The 20,005-nt window shown below is 49.7% G+C and overlaps 2 protein-coding genes and 1 long non-coding RNA gene across 8 annotated transcripts in view; 2 read left to right on the forward strand and 1 right to left on the reverse strand.

Annotated features, from left to right (window-relative positions):
• EVI5L (ecotropic viral integration site 5 like) overlaps positions 1–9,752 on the reverse strand; it is a 33,641-nt gene extending 23,889 nt beyond the window's left edge. For 3 of the 5 annotated variants that reach the window (XR_016460971.1, XM_090128948.1, XM_090128945.1), the window contains exons 1-2: positions 4,693–5,701; positions 4,213–4,382 (exon numbers count right to left, since the gene is read on the reverse strand). Coding sequence is in view for 4 of the 5 variants with exons in the window: in XM_090128948.1 (XP_089985074.1) it covers positions 4,213–4,382; positions 4,693–4,698 (176 nt within the window). In the remaining variant the exon portion in view is untranslated. Of the gene's footprint in view, positions 1–4,212; positions 4,383–4,692; positions 5,702–9,642 lie in introns of those variants that run through there. The other 2 variants (XM_090128946.1, XM_090128947.1) reach the window with 2 other exon arrangements.
• Positions 9,753–11,572: 1,820 nt separating this feature from the next.
• LOC116239213 (uncharacterized) lies at positions 11,573–13,717 on the forward strand. The gene is made up of 3 exons (XR_004169071.2): positions 11,573–12,588; positions 12,678–12,740; positions 13,007–13,717. It is a non-coding gene; the product is annotated as an uncharacterized LOC116239213 (long non-coding RNA).
• Positions 13,718–13,784: 67 nt separating this feature from the next.
• On the forward strand, positions 13,785–19,998 carry LOC116239212 (uncharacterized). Of its 2 annotated transcripts, none has more exons than XM_031609255.2 (9): positions 13,785–13,977; positions 14,253–14,363; positions 16,514–16,612; positions 16,715–16,765; positions 16,878–16,967; positions 17,362–17,475; positions 18,241–18,392; positions 18,945–19,054; positions 19,657–19,998. In XM_031609255.2, exons 1-9 carry the CDS (start codon positions 13,878–13,880, stop codon positions 19,787–19,789), a joined length of 960 nt encoding a protein of 319 aa, XP_031465115.2. In that variant the 5' UTR covers positions 13,785–13,877; the 3' UTR covers positions 19,790–19,998. The 2 variants fall into 2 exon arrangements, with proteins under 2 accessions (XP_031465115.2, XP_031465114.2); XM_031609254.2 differs by having other exon boundaries at positions 13,786–13,977; positions 14,250–14,363.
• The last annotated feature ends 7 nt before the right edge of the window (positions 19,999–20,005 follow it).

Consider the following 20,005-nt stretch of genomic DNA (forward strand, 5'->3'; position numbering starts at 1 on the left):
GACCAGGCAGATCCAGATGAGCCCCAAAGGAACACAAAGACCCCCCCAAAAGAACAGAGTTTCCCCCAAAGTCACCCTGAAGAAGGAACTGTCCCCACCGAGCCACACCAGAGGGGGAGACGCGTCCCCAAAGCACCTCAAAATAGGAGATATTCCCCCAAAGTCACCCTAAAGGAAGAGGGATTTCCCCACCACGCACCAAAAGAGGAGATATTACACCAAAAGATCTCAAGAGGAGATATTTCCCCCCCCCAGGCCAGCCTAGGGAAGGAGACACTCCCTCATAAATCACCCTCAGGGAGGAGTTATTCCCCCCCAAAGCACCTCAAAGGAGGAAATATTCCCTTCAAAGGAAGAGGTTATTTCTCCCAACCTGCTTCAAAAGAGGGGATTTTCTCCCCAAACCACCCCAAAGTGGTGGAGATGCTCCCCCAAAGTGCCTAAACAAGAGAGATTGTCCCCAAACCACTGCAAAGGACGAGATATCCCCAACAGAGTCACCCTAAAGGAAGAGAGATCTCCCCACGACACCTCAGAAGAGGAGATATTCCCCCCCAGCAGAAGAGATATTTCCCACAGAAAGCAGAAATATTTCCCCCAAAACACCCAAAAAGGGGAGATACTGCCCCCAAAGCCACCCCAGAGGAGAAAATACTCCTTCAAATACCCCAAAAGAGGAGATACTGCCCCCAAACCACCCCAAAAGAGGAGATTTTCCTCCAAAATCGCCCTAAAGGAGGAGCTATTCCCTCAAAACACATCAGAAGAGGAGACATCCCCCCAAAATACCCAAAAGGAAGAGATATTCCCCCCCAAAGCACCTCAAAGAAGGAAATATTCCCTTCAAAGGAAGAGGTTATTTCTCCCAACCTGCTTCAAAAGAGGGGATTTTCTCCCCAAACCACCCCAAAGTGGTGGAGATGCTCCCCCAAAGTGCCTAAACAAGAGAGATTGTCCCCAGACCACTGCAAAGGACGAGATATCCCCAACAGAGTCACCCTAAAGGAAGAGAGATCTCCCCACGACACCTCAGAAGAGGAGATATTCCCCCCCAGCAGAAGAGATATTTCCCACAGAAAGCAGAAATATTTCCCCCAAAGCACCCAAAAAGGGGAGATACTGCCCCCAAAGCCACCCCAGAGGAGAAAATACTCCTTCAAATACCCCAAAAGAGGAGATACTGCCCCCAAACCACCCCAAAAGAGGAGATTTTCCTCCAAAATCGCCCTGAAAGAGGAGCTATTCCCTCAAAACACATCAGAAGAGGAGACATCCCCCCCAGAATACCCAAAAGGAAGAGATATTCCCCCCCAAAACACCCTAAAGGAGGAGCCACTCCCAATGAATAACCCAAAAAGAAGAGAGAGCCCCCCCAGAACACTTCACTGCAGCATCCAAACCTGCTATTTCCCCCAGCCAGACACTGACTGATGTCCTGGAATTGTTTCTTTAACGAATTTGCCTCAAAATGGAATTGCAATGTTCTTTTTTTTTTTTTTTTCTTTCCCCAAGAGCAAATTTGCTTAAAAACAGCTTTCCGAAAGAATTTGCATTTCAGAGCTTTGATTTTCAGTGCATATCACTGGTTGAATGCCAAGGATGGAGCTTTTTTGCCCGGTGCTCTGGCTGATGGAAGCCTCAGGGCTCGCTTCCCATCAAATGGAAGATAAAGCAGAAGTGAAAAACACACCAGCTTTGCTGCTGGGTTTATAAATTTTTATTCCCAAACTGCTGCCTCCTGCCAGGGAATCCCATTTGCCCACCAGAATGAGCACAACCTTGAGAAAACCCCCAGTGGGAGCATTTTCACTGTGGTCTGAGTGATGCTTGGGATTAGAGGGACAGAGAATCTTAGAATGGTTTGGGGTTGGAAAGGACCTTAAAGATCACAGAAGCATGGAAAGATAAAATGGCTTGGCTTGGAAGGGTCCTTAAAGATCACAGCATTATAGAATGGTTTGGGTTTGGGTTGGAATGGATGTTAAAGCTCAAAGAATCATGGAATCATAGAATGGGTTGGGTTGGGTGAGACCTTAAACCATAGAAAGGTTTGAGTTGGAAAAGTCCTGAATGATCACAGGATCCTAAAATGCATTGGGTTGGAAGGGTCCTTAAAGATTACAGAACCATAAGATGGGTTGGGTTGGAAAGGACCTTAAAGATCATAGAGTCAGGGAATCCTAAAATGGTTTAGACTGGGAGAGACCTTAAAGATTGTAGAATGGTTGGGTTGGAAGGGTCCTGAAAGATCACAGAACCATGGAATGAGTTGGGTAGGAAAGGTCCTTAAAGATCACAGAATCATAGAATCCTACAATAGTTGAGGTTGGAAGAGTCTTTAAAGATTATAAAACCATAGAATGCTTTTGGTTGGAAGGGTCCTTAAACATCACAGAACCATAAAATGGGAGAGTTGGATGGGTCCTTAAAGGTCACAGAACCACAGAATAGTTGGGTTGGAAAGGTCCTTAAACATCACAGAACCACAGAATCTAAAATGGTTAGGCTGGAAAGGAACTTGAAGATCACAAAACCATAAAATCTTACAATATTTTAGGTTAGAAGGGACCTTAAAGACTGCAGAACCATAGAATGGTTGAGTCGGAAGGGTCCTTAAAGGTCACAGAACCATAGGATGGGTTGGGTTGGAAAGGACCTTAAAGATCATATTGCTGTGGAATCCTAAAATGGTTTAGACAGGGAGAGATCTTAGAGGTTGTAGAGGGTTTGGAAGGGTTGGAAGGGTCCTGAAAGATCATAGAATCATCAAATTTTATGAATAGTTTAGGTTGGAAGGGTCCTGAAAGATCATAGAATCATCGAATCCTATGAATAGTTTAGGTTGGAAGGGTCCTGAAAGATCACAGAACAGCAGAATGGGTTGAATTGAAAGGGTCTTTAAAGCTCATAGAACCATAGAATGGTTGAGTTGGAAGGGTCCTGAAAGATCATAGGACCATAGGATGGGTTGGGTAGGAAAGGTCCTTAAAGATCATAGAACCACGGAATGGTTGAGTTGGAAAAGTCCTGAAAGATCACAGAATCATAGATCCTATGATAGTTTAGGTTGGAAGGGTCCTGAAAGATCATAGAACCATAGGATGGGTTAGGTAGAAAAGGTCCTTAAAGATCATAGAACCATAGGATGGGTTGGGTAGGAAAGGTCCTTAAAGATCATAGGACCATAGGATGGGTTGGGTAGGAAAGGTCCTGAAAGATCATAAGACCATAGGATGGGTTGGAAAGGTTCTTAAAGATCATAGAACTATAGGATGGGTTGGATAGGAAAGGTCCTTAAAGATCATAGGACCATGGGATGGGTTGGATAGGAAAGGTCCTTAAAGATCATAGGATGGGTTGGCTAGGAAAGGTCCTTAAAGATCATAGAATCATAGGATGGGTTGGGTAGGAAAGGTCCTTAAAGATCATAGAACCATAGGATGGGTTGGATAGGAAAGGTCCTTAAAAATCATAAGACCATAGGATGGGTTGGATAGGAAAGGTCCTTAAAGATCATAAGACCAAGGATGGGTTGGATAGGAAAGGTCCTTAAAGATCATAAGACCAAGGATGGGTTGGAAAGGTCCTTAAAGATCATAGAATCATAGGATGGGTTGGGTAGGAAAGGTCCTTAAAGATCATAAGACCAAGGATGGGTTGGAAAGGTCCTGAAAGATCATAGGATGGGTTGGGTAGGAAAGGTCCTTAAGGATCATAGGATGGGTTGGGTAGGAAAGGTCCTGAAAGATCAAAGGATGGGTTGGATAGGAAAGATCCTTAAAAATCATAAGACCATAGGATGGGTTGGATAGGAAAGGTCCTTAAAGATCATAAGAACATAGGATGGGTTGGATAGGAAAGGTCCTTAAAGATCATAAGAACATAGGATGGGTTGGATAGGAAAGGTCCTTAAAAATCATAAGACCATAGGATGGGTTGGATAGGAAAGGTCCTTAAAGATCATAAGAACATAGGATGGGTTGGATAGGAAAGGTCCTTAAAGATCATAAGACCAAGGATGGGTTGGAAAGGTCCTTAAAGATCATAGAATCATAGGATGGGTTGGGTAGGAAAGGTCCTTAAAGATCATAGGACTATGGGAAGGGTTGGGTAGGAAAGGTCCTTAAAGATCACAGATAACACCATTTAATTTTAAAGGAAATCTCTGCCCAAAAAAATAAAACAAAGGATGAAAAGAAGACCAGAACTCGCCTGTTTTGCTCCTCCAGCTTGGCCAGCAGCTCCAACTCGTCGGGGCTGAGGTTCTCAGAGTCAGAGGTGGGCGAACACGCCGGGGCCGAGTTGACAGAGGAGAGGCCTTCATGGGACGACGAGTCGGGGCTGACGGCCGGTGACGCCATCGTGGGGATTTGGGGTCTCACCTGGAAGCCAAACGACAGCATTAGGAGGACAGGACCCCCCTCTCTTTATTCTCTTGCCAACATCACGACATCTTCCTGTTTGAAGCTCAACTTGATGCTTCAAATCTCTATGAAAAGGAATAATTTCAGTTAAGCCACAATGCGAGCATCGCTTGGGTTGTGATATTCACTTAATTCCCTAAAAAAATGCCCAAAACATTCAAGCCCAATTTTCACGTCAAGCCACTTCCAGGAGCATCATCCTGCACTCGCTGTAAATTAGCCTGATTAAATCAGGCTAAAAAACTGGAATTAATTAAGCTCAATGTACCCTCATCTGGGGCCAGCGTAAGGAGAGATGCCTTCGCCGTGGATTTGCTGTAGGCGCCGAGCAACGTTGAGTAGTTTGCCCATTCTGGTGGTTTTTTAGAGAAAAATGTCTCCCTGGAGAGGAACGAGGCTCATTTTAGAGACTGGTGGAAATGGGGGTGGGAAATGGCAGATTGGTGGATGCTGCAAAACGAGGGGTTCTGACATCACCCCCATGGGATTCGCTGCAGGATCGGCGAGGATTGGGATTTCTCAGGGAAGCTCCAACTCTTTTTTGGGGTTGAAAATGTCCCTTTTGTTCAAAAAAACATTGCCAAAGATTGGCAAAATGAAGCTGTGTTCACCACCGGGACCAAAGGGGATGAAGGAATGTTTGGAATAGAAAAAAATGTGACTGCTGTCAGCGGTCTCAGTGGAAAATTAGATGTTGGTGATCAAGCAGAGGTCACAACGCAACCTATTGGGAACCAACGGGCCATGAGAATGCCCAGAAATGGCTTTTTAGGAAAAAAAAAATACGTCGTTTTGATGGGAGGGGAAAGAAAAAAAGCAGATGAGCACAGGCTAGCAAAAAAATGCATCGTTTCAACTCAAAAATGAGGTGTGAAGGTCATGGTTATCGGAGCAAAACCGCTCCCCAAATTGGTGGAAATGAAAAAAAATGCAAATATTTCAGATTTTCTTTTTTTTCTTTTTTTTTTGGTGGGGGGGAGGAGGGTGAAATCGTGGCGATTTTGTGGTCTGGGTGCCATCCTTTACAACACAGGGTGATCCATGGTGTGTCCTGGGATGAGGAGCGACAGAATTTGCTGAAAACGTTGGAATTTGGAGGAAAAAACCCCACCACCACGAAGTGTCACAGAGCAAATTTTCAAAGCAAATGCCCCAAATTTCCCCCCTGTTGAGAAACGTGGACCCCAAAGGATCCAGACAAGGGGTTTATCCTGAAGAAATTGAGGAAAAGTGGTGAAAACGGCCCCAAATTTCCCCCCTGTTGAGAAATGTGGACCCCAAAGGATCCAGACAAGGGGTTTATCCTGAAGAAATTGAGGAAAAGTGGTGAAAACGGCCCCAAATTTCCCCCCTGTTGAGAAACGTGGATCCCAAAGGATCCAGACAAGGGGTTTATCCTGAAGAAATTGAAGAAAAGTGGTGAAAACGGCCCCAAATTTCCCCCCTGTTGAGAAATGTGGACTGTAAAGGATCCAGACAAGGGGTTTATCCTGAAGAAATTGAGGAAAAGTGGTGAAAATTGCCCCAAATTTCCCCCCTGTTGAGAAACGTGGACCACAAAGGATCCAGACAAGGGGTTTATCCTGAAGAAATTGAGGAAAAGTGGTGAAAACGGCCCCAAATTTCCCCCCTGTTGAGAAACGTGGACCCCAAAGGATCCAGACAAGGGGTTTATCCTGAAGAAATTGAGGAAAAGTGGTGAAAACGGCCCCAAATTTCCCCCCTGTTGAGAAACGTGGACTCTAAAGGATCCAGACAAGGGGTTTATCCTGAAGAAATTGAGGAAAAGTGGTGAAAACGGCCCCAAATTTCCCCCCTGTTGAGAAACGTGGACCCCAAAGGATCCAGACAAGGGGTTTATCCTGAAGAAATTGAGGAAAAGTGGTGAAAACGGCCCCAAATTTCCCCCCTGTTGAGAAACGTGGACTCTAAAGGATCCAGACAAGGGGTTTATCCTGAAGAAATTGAAGAAAAGTGGTGAAAACGGCCCCAAAATCACCCTGGGGTGGCACTGCCAGGCACCACCTACAGGAGATCATCCCCAAAAAGGCATCGGATGACAACAGTTCCAAATTTCCACATTTCCCAGCGCCGCAGAGTCCTCAAATTCCATCAGTGCTGCCATCAGTTCCCCAAAAATGCCATCATTTCAGCTCAGCTCCGTCCCAAAAGCCCATTTTCAGGAGGCCATCACAGCACTGATCCAAACCTGGCTCCTTTCGGGGAGGAAAATCTCAGCACTTCCACTTCACACCCACCAAAAAACGTCGTTTTGGGAACCATTTTCCCCAGCCTTTCACCTTTTTCCACGCCGTTTCCTGCCTCTTCCACACCTTTTTCAGTGTTTTCCACACAATTCCGTGCCTTTTCCACACCTTTCTCAGCGTTTTCTGCTCCTTTTTTTCTGCCTTTCCCACGTCGCCGTGCCTCTCTCCCACCTGTTATTTCTCAGCGTCTCTCGGCGCCGTTTCTCACCTTTTTCACCCCATTTTCAGGTTGTTTTCGCAGCACCTCCTGACGTCGCTTTGCTCTTTTTTTTTTTTTTTTTTTAATTGTCATTTTTTTCTTTAATTATTTTTTGGTGCCCCGTTTCCAAACCTTTTTTTCAACCTTCTGATTTTTCCCTTCCTGCTTCGAAGTTGATCAAACCCATTTCCAGAGGTCGACGCGGAGGATCCACGGGTTTTTTGTGTTGCTTTTTTTGTTTATTTTGCCAGAAAATCCCAACGATTAACACATAAAAGGAGACGGATGAGGCAAAGAATCAACGAAACCACAAATATTGCAGCAGGAAATCACTCGGAGGTCGGTGGAAACAGAAAGAAAAACGGCTCAAAATGGGTTTAAAACTGTGGTTTTGCTGCCGGCAAGGACGAGGCAGGTGTCTATTTTACACCACAACCCCCCTCCAAACGCCACTGCTTACAATAATATCCCAAACCCACCCCCAAAAATGGGTAAAAATGCACCAAAACAGAGCAACCCACCCTGCCCCCCCCCCCCTCCATCTCCCCATTTTCCATAAGCACGGCACGGTTGGTGATTTTTCTGCATCCCAAGGGATGAAAGCAGCCCATAAAGGGGCAGATTTGGGGGCTTTGGGGATGATTTGATCAGATAAATGAGATATTCCTCCCCCCTCTCTCCCCCCCCATCCTCATCCACGCCGCTGACAGCGGTCGGTATTGAAAGCAAAGCCCTGAATGGAGCAAAGAAAAAAGGGGGGGGGGGGGAGGGTTAGGAATAAAAGGAAAAAAGGAATAAAATAAAACAAAAAATTTAAAAAACGAGGTGAGATTTGAAATGGCGGGGATTTTAAAGGGGGGTTGATGGGGTGGGGGGGTTGGGGGGGGGAAGAAGCAGTGATTTGATGTGGGGTCACCCCCCCCCGGCGTTGCCTGAAATGGGTGGATTTAAACCCAAAAGGAGAGGGAGAGGCGCGGCACAAAGCAGCAGCTCCATCTTCAATGCAGGAAAGGAGGGAGGGGGGGCCACACAGGGACCCCCCCCCCCACCCATGAGAGATGATGGGGGGGGGGGTTAAAAACCCCTCACCTTCAAATAAAGGGCATTTGAGGATGGGTGTAGGGGGGGTCCTGCATCCTCCTTGTCTTTATTATCATCATTAATTATTGTTATTAAGGAAATATTTAGAGGGAAAAGCAGCCAGGCCCCTGCTGGGGGGGGGGGAAATGGGTGCATGCCCCCCCCCCATAAAAAAAAGGGATGGGGCAGCCCCTCAGGCCCCTCCTGTGGCAGCAGGAGGGGGGCAGCCCCAGAAAACCCCCCCAGTGGAAATCAAAGGGGCCTCAACCACCCCCCTGTGTGTATATATGGGGGGGGGGGGGAACAACCCCATTTAACCCCCCCCCAAAAAATAAAGGAGCCTCAATCACCCCCCTGTGTGTATGCATGGGGGGGGGGGGCAGCCCCATATAACCCCCCCCCCCACCCCAAAATAAAGGGGCCTCAATCACCCCCTTGTGTGTATATATGGGGGGTGGAGGGGCAGCCCCATACCCCCCCCCCCAAAAAAAAAGGGGTTCTTCCCCATTGCCCCCCCCCCCTAAACTGTGGGTGGGTCCATTGATCCCTTCCCCACCCTAATAATTGGGCTCTAGGCCTAATTAACCCAAGGTGGGGAGGGGGGTTGGTCTCCCACTACCTCCCTTATAGTTAAATGGGGGGGGTCACACTCTGAGGGGGGGGATCGGTGGGGGGGGGGAAGGTGGAGGGGAGTTGGGGATGAATAGGGGAGATGGGGGGGATGGGGAGGAATGGGGGGCTTGGGGGGGAAGGGGGAAGATGGGGGGTGGGGGGTTGGGGGAGATAGGAGGGGGGTGTGGGGAGGAATGGGGGGCTTGGGGGGGGGATAGGGGGGAAGGGGATGGGGAAGATGAGGGGGATTGGGGGGGCAGGGGGGGAGGGGAATAGGTGGGGGGGCTTGGGGGAGCCTGGAGGGGTGGGGGGAGTATATGGGGGGATGGGGGGAAAGATGGGGGGTGTGGAGGGGGACAAATGGGGGGATGGGGGGGGGATAGGTGGGGGGGTGGGGAGGAATGGGGGGCTTGGGGGGGAAGGGGGGGTTGAGGGTGTGGGGGGGGCAGAAGGGAATAGGTGGAGGGGTTTGGGGGGGGCCTGGAGGGGTAGGGGGGAGGTATATGGGGGGGCGTGGGGGGGGATAAGTGGGGGGGTGGGGAGGAATGGGGGGCTTGGGGGGGGGGTGATGGGGGATAATGGGGGGGTTGGGGGGAAAGGGGGTGTTGGAAGGGGTGTGGGGGGGAGGGGAATAGATGGGGGGGCTTGGGGGGGGCGGGGGTATATAGGGGGGTATATGGGGGGGTAGGGGGGATATGGAGGGGGTGGGGGGGAATGGGGGGCTTGGGGGGGGGGTGATGGGGGATAATGGGGGGGTTGGGGGGGAAGGGGGGGTTTGAAGGGGTGGGGAGGGGAATAGATGGGGGGGCTTGGGGGGGCTTGGGGGAGCCGGGGGGGGTATATGGGGGGGTAGGGGGGTTATGGGGGGGGTGGGGGGAGGGAGATGGGGGAAGATGGGGGGGTTGGGGGGGAAGGAGGGGTGGGGAGGGGAATAGATGGGGGGGCTTGGGGGGGGTATATGGGAGGGTAGGGGGGAAAATAGGGGGGGTGGGGGGGAATGGGGGGCTTTGGGTGTGGGGGGGGGTGGGGGCGGGGCTTCCCCCCTTTAGGCCCCGCCTACCTGCGCAGCGCTGCCATGGCGACCGCCGGCTGCCTCCGAGGTGGGGGCCCGCGTTTTCCCCCCGTCGCCTCCGCCTCCTCCGCCTCCTCCGCCTCCTCCGCCGCCGTCCGGAGCCGTGCGGGAATCGCGGCCGCCGCGGACCCCGCCGCTGCCATGGGGGAACCGCCGCCGCCGCCCTGACTGACACTGACAGACAGCAAGCCCCGCCCCTCCCGGATGATCCCTAGCCAATCGCCGCGCTCTCTCCTGTCTTCTTCCCTCCCTCTCTCCCACCACCGGCCAATCGCTGAAAGCCGGGAGGCTCGGCTACTACACGAGCCCGCTGCGGCGTGAGCCAATAAGAAGGTAGGAGGGTGTTGATTGACGCACTGTTCTCCAATGAGTTTCAAGGAGATGGGCCGCTCCCTTCCCCCCGCGGAGGGTGGGCACCGCCTTTTTTCGTGGCGAATGGAGGGCGCGGGTGGTGTTGATGGATGTCCAAAGTAGCCAATCGAATGCGACATCGCGCCCTGATTGGCGCTCCGGTTGACAAGGGAGGACGATAAACCCCGCCCCTTTCTCTAGAGCCAATAGCGAGGGGTGTGATTTGATCGATCGCAGACCGCACCAATCGTGTTGTGCAGACGGGAGTGAGACAACCAATGGGGAACACGGACGCCGAGCGGTGGTCACTCCTTTAACACAGGTGTTTGATCCCGCCTCCTCGCGTGGATTCCTCGCGTTTATTGGTTGAAGGCAATGATGGACAGCTTTCCCCACCTATGGGACGTCGAGTGGCAGGTGGCGGCCAAAGGGCCTGAAATGGGGCAATTTGGGGGGGGGGGGGGGTATGAAAGGCCCTAAAATGGGGCTGTGGGGTCTAAAAAGCTCTAAAGTGGGGCCATGGGGTCTGAAAGGCCCTAAAAGGGGGCAGTTGGGGAGAAGGGGGGGATGGAATGCCCTAAAATGGGGCTGTGGGGTCTGAGAAGCCATAAAATGGGGCAATTTTGTTTGGGGGGGGGATCTGAAGGGCCCTAAAATTGGGCTGTGGGGTCTGAAAAGCTCTAAAAGGGGGGTAGTTGAGAGGGGGGAGGATCTGAAGGGCCCTAAAATGGGGCCACGGGGTCTGAAAGACCCTAAAATGAGGCCATAGGGTCTGAAAAGCCATAAAATAGTGTAGGTTTGGTTTTTTTTGGGGGGGGGGGGGGGGGTGGATATGAAAGGCCCTAAAATGGGGCTGTGGCGTCTGAGAAGCCCTAAAATGGGGCAGTTTTTGGGGAGCAGTATATGAAAGATCCTAAAATGGGGCCGTGATGGTGGGGGTCTGAAAAGCCCCAAAATGGGGAAGTTTGAGGGGGGGGGGGGGAAGGGAAGGAAAGGTCTTAAAATGGGGCTCTGGTCAGGGGGGTCTGAAGGGCACTGAAATGGGGCCATGGGGTCTGAAAAGCCCTAAAGTGGGGTAGTTGTGTGTGGGGGGGGTGGATATGAAAGGCCCTAAAATGGGGTCTGAAAAGCCCTAAAATGGGGCCATGGAGTCTGAAAGGCCCTAAAATGGGGCAGTTGGGGGGGACTGTGGGGTCTGAGAAGCCCTAAAATGGGACTGTGGGGTCTGAAAAGCCCTAATATGGGGCCATGGGGTCTGAAAGGCCCTAAAAGGGGGCAGTTGGGGGGGACTGTGGGGTCTGAGAAGCCCTAAAATGGGACTGTGGGGTCTGAAAAGCCCTAATATGGGGCCATGGGGTCTGAAAGGCCCTAAAAGGGGGCAGCTGGAGGGGACTGTGGCGTCTGAGAAGCCCTAAAATGAGACTGTGGGGTCTGAGAAGCCCTAAAATGGGGCAGTTTTGTCGGGTGGGGGGGGGGGGGGGGTATCTGAAGGGCCCTAAAATGGGGGCTGTGGGGTCTGAAAAGCCCTAAAAGGGGGCAGTTGTGGGGGGAGGGGGGGATGAAAATACCTAAAATGGGGCTGTGGGGTCTGAAAGGCTCTAAAAGGCTGTAGTTGGGGAGGGTGGATATGAAAGACCCTAAAATGGGGCTGTGGGGTCTGAAAGGCCCTAAAAGGGGGCAGTTGTGGGGGGAGAGAGAGGATATGAAAGGCCGTGAAATGGGGCCATGGGGTCTGAGAGGCCCTAAAATGGGGCTGAAAAGCCCTAAAAGGGGATGGCTGGTGGGGGAGGTGAGTATGAAAGGCCCTGAAATGGGGCCATGGAGTCTGAGAAGCCCCGAAATGGGGCACTTTTTGGGGGGGGTGGTGGATCTGAAAGGCCCTAAAATGGGGCCATGGGGTCTGAGAAGCCCTGAAATGGGGCCATGGGGTCTGAAAGGCCCTAAAATGGGGCCATGGGGTCTGAAAAGCCCTGAAATGGGGCCATGGGGTCTGAAAGGCCCTAAAATGGGGCCGTGGGATCTGAGGGGCTCTGAAATGGGGCCATGGGGTCTGAAAAGCCCTAAAAGGGAGCAGTTGGGGAGGGATATGAAAAGTCCTAAAATGGGGCAGTTTTTTGGGGGGGGTCTGAAAAGCCCTAAAACGGGGTCATGGGATCTGAAAGGCCCTAAAATGGGGTCGTGGGGTCTGTCCTTACAAATAGCTGGTGTGAAAAAGTCGAAATGCCATCTATGTTAGCAACAGGCTTTAGAAATATCGTTGCTGAGTTGTGTGATTAATTCTTGCTTGCAGAACTGCGATAGTTTTTAAATGTTCCAAATATACAGGTATAGTATTATGGACTAGAAAGCAGATTGTAGGGCTGTTCTGTTTGGATAAGAGACTCTCAGCAAAAGAAAAACAGACTTCACAAACATCAAATTAGGCAGGGTCTCTACACGAGGCTGGCTTGCCTTGCTCTGTAGGTAGGTTGGGATGCAACAGGCAGGCATCAGGATATTCCCCTCTGTCCTCCTTCCAAGCTTATCTCTACGCAAGGACGAGCAGATGTCCATAAAAAATGACCGAGCGTCGAATGAGCAAATGTGAGAAGTTAATTAATTAGATATATAAATAAGAAAAAATTATGCTTAGCTAGCAAAAAATTTATGTTTCTCCAATATTGGATGTTTAGTTGAGCGTCGGGAAGATTGTGAACTTGAAGCACTGAGCCAATGAGGAACCAGGGGAGAAAGAGGTAAGTGTCAAGTAAGAGGGTGTAAAAGATGTAAATGTGTTTTCTTGGGGCTCTCCTGCTTGCAGGAGGTTGCAACTGTGAGTAAAATCTGCTTTGTCAGAGATAGCGTCCTGATAAATTATTTGGATATTTCCAACAGTCTTTAAGAACTTATAATAATTTAAAAAAAAAAGCCTAAAAAGGGTTTTATAAGGAGGTGGGTTGGGATGGGAGGTTGTGTTTTCGCTCAGCTCCAGGACGTTCAGTTCTGTTTTCATTTCTTTCAGCTCTGAAAATGCCATTCCTCCGTCGTAGGAACAGAACTGCAGGAGAATAGCAGAAAATGGGCAACGTTTGGGACCAGCACTGACCCCAGGGGAAGCGTCAGCCCTCCACTTCCCCAAAATTCGGGATGAAAAAAGGGGAAATGGGGCAAAAGGAGGAAGCTGTTCAGGCTGAAGGCCGTTCACCTTCTGACTGCGTTTGTTTTTTCCCAGCTCTTTGGTCCGCTGTGAAATTTGGCAGAAATTGGGCAAAAGTGAATTTCCTTGTGAGTTTCAGGCTTTTGTTTTCGGTGGTGGGGACGGCTGGATGAAAACCCTGCAGGAAACAGGAGAATGTTCAGAAGGAAGGAAGGGAACACCGTCCTAAGGAGGATTTTCATGACACGCAGTGATAAGGATGAGAAGTTCTCACCCAACCCTAAGACAGAACCCACCCTCGTACAGAAGAAAATACAGCTGAGTCTGGCTGCAAGCGTCAGAGAACACCAGTTGTTTTGGTCTAAAACTTCCAGAAAAAACCACCGACTTCGGAGAAGTGTTGGCTTCACTTGTGGGGAGCGGTGTGGTTTTTTAGCTATTTCTCCTAAAAATCAGCAAAGGAGGGGCTGTGGCACATGGCCAGAGGCTTCACGAGTGCGTCAGCTGCTGTGAAAATTCCTGAGTTTGCACATTTGTCATTGAGTTGTGGGTTTTCTTTTGTTGTCGTTGGTTGGTTTTGTGGGCTTTTTTTTTTTTCTTTTTTCTTTTCTTTTTTTTTTTTTTTTTCTCTGGAAATGAGAATGGTGAAACGTGAACATTTCACTTCCCCCGGAAGAGTTGACGTGTTTTCCCAGCCTCATAAATTTGGAGAGATTTTGGGAAAGAAGGATCAGAGATGGCACAGAACGTTGGTGCTGATGGCACCTGTGAGAACTGGGAGCTCACCAAGGACATGCTGCTGGAGGACCAAACCCCGAGGAAAACACCCAAAAGAGGTACCAGGAGCCCAGAAGCAACAAAACTGGAGGCTTCCAGCTCTTGGCAGGGATCTTTCAACAAAATTAGAGCTAAATTTTGTCTCGTGATTTTTCTGCTGGGTTGTTATCAAAAGGAAAAACAAGGTTTGAGTGTGGGGAATATGGCAGTGGAGCTGCTTGGGCAGTTCTTTTGGTGAGATCTCACCTCGTAATGCTCCTCTCCTCCTAAAGTTGTGTTGGAGAAGATTTTTTGGGGGGCTGTTTCACTCTTTATTTCCTTTTGTCCCCAGCAGTGCTGTCACTCCTGCCCTCGTCCCCACAAAGAGCCGTTGTGCTGCTGGCCCTGCTGCTGGCCCTCAGCTTTGTGTTCCTGTTGGCTCTTACCATTGCGAACATCCGAAGAGGTGAGATCAGCACCGTGCTCACATTCCCACCACCGTGTGGGCACCATTTCATAGAATCATAGAATCCTGAAATGGGACTGAATGGAAAGGGATCTTAAAGATCGTAAAATCGTAGCGTGTCTTGGTTTGGAAGGGACTATAAAGGTCATAGAACCACAGAATCTGAAAATGAGTTGGTTTGGAAGGAACCTCACAGAACAGAGAACCATGGAATGATAGAATGGATTGGGTTGGAAAGGTCCTTAAAGATCACGGAACTGTAGGATGGGTTGGATCCAGGGGGAACCTTAAAGATTGTAGAAAGATCGAATGAACCTTGGCATGGTAGAATGTCTTGGGTTGGAAGAGTCCTTAAAGATCATAGAATCATGGAATCCATAGAATGGTTTGCAGTGGAAGAACTTTAAAGGTCATGGTACTGTAGAAATCTAAAATGAGTTGGTTTGGAAGGAACCTCAAAGATCTTAGAACCATAGAATGATTGAATGGGTTGGGTTGGAAAGGACCTTAAGGATCATAGAGTCATGGAGTGATTTGGGTTAGAAAAGGACCTTAAATATCAGAAAGTCGTGGAATCCTAGAATGGCTTTAGTTGGAAGTGATCTTAAATATTATAGAACCGTGGAATCAAATAGTGGGGTGGATTGGAAGGGATCTTAAAGATGATAGAGCCATGGAATCCTACGATTGAGTTGGAAAGTGCTTCTAAAGACCATAGAACCATGGAATGGCTTGGGATGGATCTTAAAGGTCATAGAACCATGGAATCCTAGAATGGGTTGGGATGGAAGGGATCATAAAGGTCATAGAACCATGGAATCAAGTACTGGGTTGGGTTGGAAGGGATCTTAAAGGTCATAGAACCATGGAATCCTGTATGGATTGGGCTGGAAGGGATCTTAAAGGTCATAGAACCACGGAATCAAGTAATGGGTTGGATTGGAAGGGATCTTAAAGGTCACAGAACCATGGAATTCTAGAATGGGTTGGGTTGGAAGGGATCTTAAGGTCACAGAACTATAGAATCCTAGATTGGGTTAGGTTGGAAGGGATCTTAAAGGTCACAGAACTATGGAATCAGGTAACGGGTTGCGTTGGAAGGGATCTTAAAGGTCACAGAACCATGGAATTCTAGAATGGGTTGGGTTGGAAGGGATCTTAAAGGTCACAGAACCATGGAATCCTAGAATGGGTTGGGTTGGAAGGGATCTTAAAGGTCACAGAACTATGGAATCAAGTAATGGGTTGGGTTGGAAAGGATCTTAAAGGTCACAGAACCATGGAATCCTGGAACGGGTTGGGCTGGAAGGGATCTTAAAGGTCACAGAACTATGGAATCCTAGATTGGGTTGGGTTGGAAGGGATGTTAAAGGTCATAGAACCATGGAATCCTGGAACGGGTTGGGCTGGAAGGGATCTTAAAGGTCACAGAACCATGGAATTCTAGAATGGGTTGGGTTGGAAGGGATCTTAAGGTCACAGAACTATAGAATCCTAGATTGGGTTAGGTTGGAAGGGATCTTAAAGGTCACAGAACTATGGAATCAGGTAACGGGTTGCGTTGGAAGGGATCTTAAAGGTCACAGAACCATGGAATTCTAGAATGGGTTGGGCTGGAAGGGATCTTAAAGGTCACAGAACCATGGAATCAAGTAATGGGTTGGGTTGGAAAGGATCTTAAAGGTCACAGAACCATGGAATCCTGGAACGGGTTGGGCTGGAAGGGATCTTAAAGGTCACAGAACCATGGAATCAGGTAATGGGTTGGGTTGGAAGGGATCTTAAAGGTCATAGAACCATGGAATCAGGTAACGGGTTGGGTTGGAAGGGATCTTAAAGGTCATAGAACCGTGGAATCAAGTACTGGGTTGGGCTGGAAGGGATCTTAAAGGTCATAGAACCGTGGAATCAAGTAATGGGTTGAGTTGGAAGGGATCTTAAAGGTCATAGAACCATGGTATCCTGTATGGGTTGGGTTGGAAGGGATCTTAAAGGTCACAGAACCACGAAATCAAGTAATGGGCTGCGTTGGACGGATCCTTAAGGCTTACAGAACCATGGAACGGGTTGGGTTGGGTTGGAAGGGGGTCTTTGAAGAGCACAAAATGATGGATTTGGAGTGAAGGCAAACTCTCTGCTCCTCTCCCCAGTATCTGCAGTGCGGGAAGAACTGGAGCGAGCGCAGCTGCGGGACCAGCAGAGCCACACCACAGCCTGGCACAACCTCTCAGAGGTCCAGCACACCCTGGGTATGGAAACTGTTGCTCCCAGGGCTGCTCTTCCCAGCAAATCCATCAGGTTGGAGATGGCCCACGGGCTCGCTTTGATTTCTCCTCTCATTTTCTTTGTAGATATGCAGCTCTCAGCTGAGCTCCGGGCGATTCACAGCCGCCTTCTGAACGGTACAACCATGGGAAGGTGGAAAAACAAGGAGGGGGGGAAAATTCAACCAGAACCTCAGCACTGAAAATCAGGTGCAGGCAGTGGCCGAAAACCAAGATTTCCTCCTTGCAGTGTCACAAGAATTGGAGGACGTGCAGCAGAAGATGGCCCAGTGCAGAGCAGAGTGTGGGAAGGAGCTGCGGGATCGCATGCGAGCCCTGGGTGAGAGCCTGGCTTTGGGGGGAAATGATGAAATTCAGTCATTCTCCTCAACACAAATCCACGTTTGTGTCGAGAAGGGGCCCCGAAGGTTCCTAAAAACCTGTTGGCTGGTGGTCTTGAGGAGTTTGAGGTGTCGCTAAGCGTGATATGGACAGGAGGAAAAAACAAAACGCCAAACAAAGAAAAAGCCTTCTTCAACGCATCGATAAACGCAGCAAAAGTTCCTTCATTGAAAGTCTTTGAGGTTTCTGCGGCTGCAGTTTAGAGAGCAGGGAAAACGCAGGGCCAGCTGAGAAAAAGAGGAAGGGAGATAAAATGTGTTTATTTGAGCAAAACCTGATTTTTTTTATCATTATTATTTTTTTAATTTATTTATCTTTTCTCCCCGTTGCAGAGGGAAGGGATGAGTTGCAGCCGGCTCTGAAGCAGCTGGAGGAGCTGAGGCAGGAGCAGAGCCACATATCCACACTGCTCAGCACAGCGCTGGAGGAGACACACAACCTCACAGGTGAGGACAGCAGCTGCACCCACTCCTAAAATATCCCCCCCCTGCTTTGGGAGCAGCCCCGTGGAGAAGGACATTGGGGTTTTGATAGATGAAAAGCTTAACATGAGGCAGCTGTGTGCTCCTGCAGCTCGGAAAGCAAATGGGATCCTGGGTTCCATCAGCAGAGGGGTGGCCAGCAGGGACAGGAGGTGATGGTCCCCCTCTGCTCTGCTCTCGTGAGCCCACATCTGCAGTGCTGCGTCCAGGGCTGGAGCCCCCAGGACAAAAAAAAGACGGGGGGCTGTTGGAGGGGGTCCAGAGGAGAGCCACCAAGATGAGCAGGGGGCTGCAGCACCTCCCCTATAGGACAGGCTGAGGGAGCTGGGCTTGTTCAGCATGGAGAAAAGAAGCTGCGGGGTGAATCAGTGCAGCCCTCAGCACCTGAAGGGAGCCTACAGACAGGAGGGGAGTCAGCTCTTGGGAAGGGCTGATCACTGCAGGATGAGGGGAAACGGTTTGGAGTTGATTGAGGTTGGATGTCAGGGAGAAATTGTTTGCTGTGAGAGCGGTGAGGTGCTGGAACAGCTGCACAGAGAGGCTGTTGGTGCCCCGTCCATCCCTGGAGGTGTTGGAGGCCGGGTTGGATGGGGCCCTGGGCAGCCTGGGCTGCTGTGAGATGTGAGGTTGGTGGCCCTGCATGCGGCAGGGGGTTGGAGTTTGTGATCCTCGAGCTCCTTTCCAACCCTGGCCATTCTGTGATTTTTTTTCCTCTTGTTTTCCCCATAGAGATGTTCTGCACCAGGTGTCCTGCTGGCTGGCAGCAGTTTGCCAAAACCTGCTATTATTTCTCCACTGAAAAGAAGTCATGGATTGAGGCTCGGGCTGCCTGCTCCATGCTGGGCGCTCAGCTGGCCATCGTTAACAGCGAGCTGGAGAATGTAAGCTGCACAATTCCCCCCAAAACAACCACAAAAGACCCCAAACACCCAAATGAAACTCATTTAGTAGGGTGACAGGCTCAAGTTCTGCAAAGTGCTGGAGGTGAAGATGCTGCTCGAGGGGAGAAGCATCCAAGTCCCCCAAACTTGAGGTTCTGATGGGAGGTAACCAAAGCGAGCCGATCTGTCCCCAAAATACAGATAGAAATTATTTTGAAGTGACCAAAATTTTGTGATTTCTTTGGAGAATTCCAACCCCAGCAGCGCGCAGGTGGGTGTTTCAACCCCAATTTAGACAACCTCTGCCTCATGTTGGGAAGTTTAGTTTCACCAGCTCAGCTTTGCAAGCATTTTTGGGGTGGATAAAAGCTTCTCCCTCCAGCACTCGTCAATTTCAGGGCTTTTATCCCCATTTCCTGGGCCACGTCATGCTTGTCCCAAGGGATGGGGCTCCCTGATGTCACCAGCAGACATTCTGAACTCACATCACTGCTCACCCACTTCCTACCCTCGTTCTTGGTTATTTGGGGTAATTTTTTTCCTCTTTTGCAGAAATTTCTAGCCAACCACATCATGGAGATACGGGCTTTCTGGCTGGGCCTGAGTGACATGCAGAAAGAAGGCGACTGGGAGTGGTTGGATGGCCAACCCCTCTCTATCTCGTACGTTTCCAAGCAAATTGCCATTCCCAAACAGCTTATTTTGCCCCAAAAAGCAGAACGCTGCACCCGTAGTGGCACAGCAGTGTGCTGTGCTCTGTTTTAGCATGGAAAAAGAGCACTGAAAAAGGTTTTGTGGCACCTGAAAGTGCAGTGTGGATGGAAAGGTGGGAGGAACCACCGGTCTGCGGGCAGGAATTGGGAGTTTTCCCCCAAAATCGCTTTGGTTTTGGGGCTGAAAAATGAGGGGATTGCACAAGGAGCTGCATCTCTTGAAGTCACCATTTCCAGTCTTATTTCCATTTCTCATGCGTGGGATCTGGGAGAAAGCACTGAGGTGGTGGTTGGATGGCCAATCCCTCTCTATCTCATACATTTCCAAGCAAATTGCATCAAAGATGATGTGGTGCCATTGGGGCTGGAAGGGGAAAATCAGAGCTCAGAGAAAAGCGCGTTAAATGCAGATCCCCAAAAATCCTTTCCCCAAGAGAAGAAGAGATGGAGTAGGGTTGGGGTTGAACCCAGCTTAATCCCTTAAAACCCTCCTAAAAACCCGACCAAATGTTGAGCTTTTCACCTAAATTGTGGTCCTGACCCCCACGCAGGTTTTGGAAGAAAGGTGAACCCAACAACGTGGGTCAACACGGTGAGGACTGTGCCACCGTGTCCTCCAGTGGGCTTTGGAATGATGCTACCTGCACCAGCCCCGAGGCCTGGATCTGTGAGCGCAGCTGCTAACGGGATGCCCGGATTCAAAATGGGGGCAAACAGTAAGAAAAGGAAGAAAACACACCTGTACATACACAAAAAACAGGGGGGGAAATGTAAAAAAAAGAGCTATGAAGAGGAAAACCGAGCGCAAGGTGAAGGGTGCCGTTCTGCTGTCGGCGTGGAGGAGGTGCTGAAAATGGGAGAAAAACGAAAAACAAATCGGTCAAACGAAGAGAGAAAGTG

Source organism: Phasianus colchicus, chromosome 34 (assembly GCF_987193195.1).
Source record: "Phasianus colchicus chromosome 34, bPhaCol1.hap1.1, whole genome shotgun sequence".
In the NCBI taxonomy this organism is placed as follows: domain Eukaryota; kingdom Metazoa; phylum Chordata; class Aves; order Galliformes; family Phasianidae; genus Phasianus; species Phasianus colchicus.

Bases quoted from the DNA above. Each gene is read 5' to 3' on its own strand.
- LOC116239212 (XM_031609254.2), top strand. From the start codon at position 13,878: ATGGCACAGAACGTTGGTGCTGATGGCACCTGTGAGAACTGGGAGCTC. The intron at 16,613-16,714 runs GTATGGAAACTG...TTTTCTTTGTAG, and splicing joins AGAGGTCCAGCACACCCTGG to ATATGCAGCTCTCAGCTGAG. The intron at 16,968-17,361 runs GTGAGAGCCTGG...TCCCCGTTGCAG, and splicing joins GGATCGCATGCGAGCCCTGG to AGGGAAGGGATGAGTTGCAG.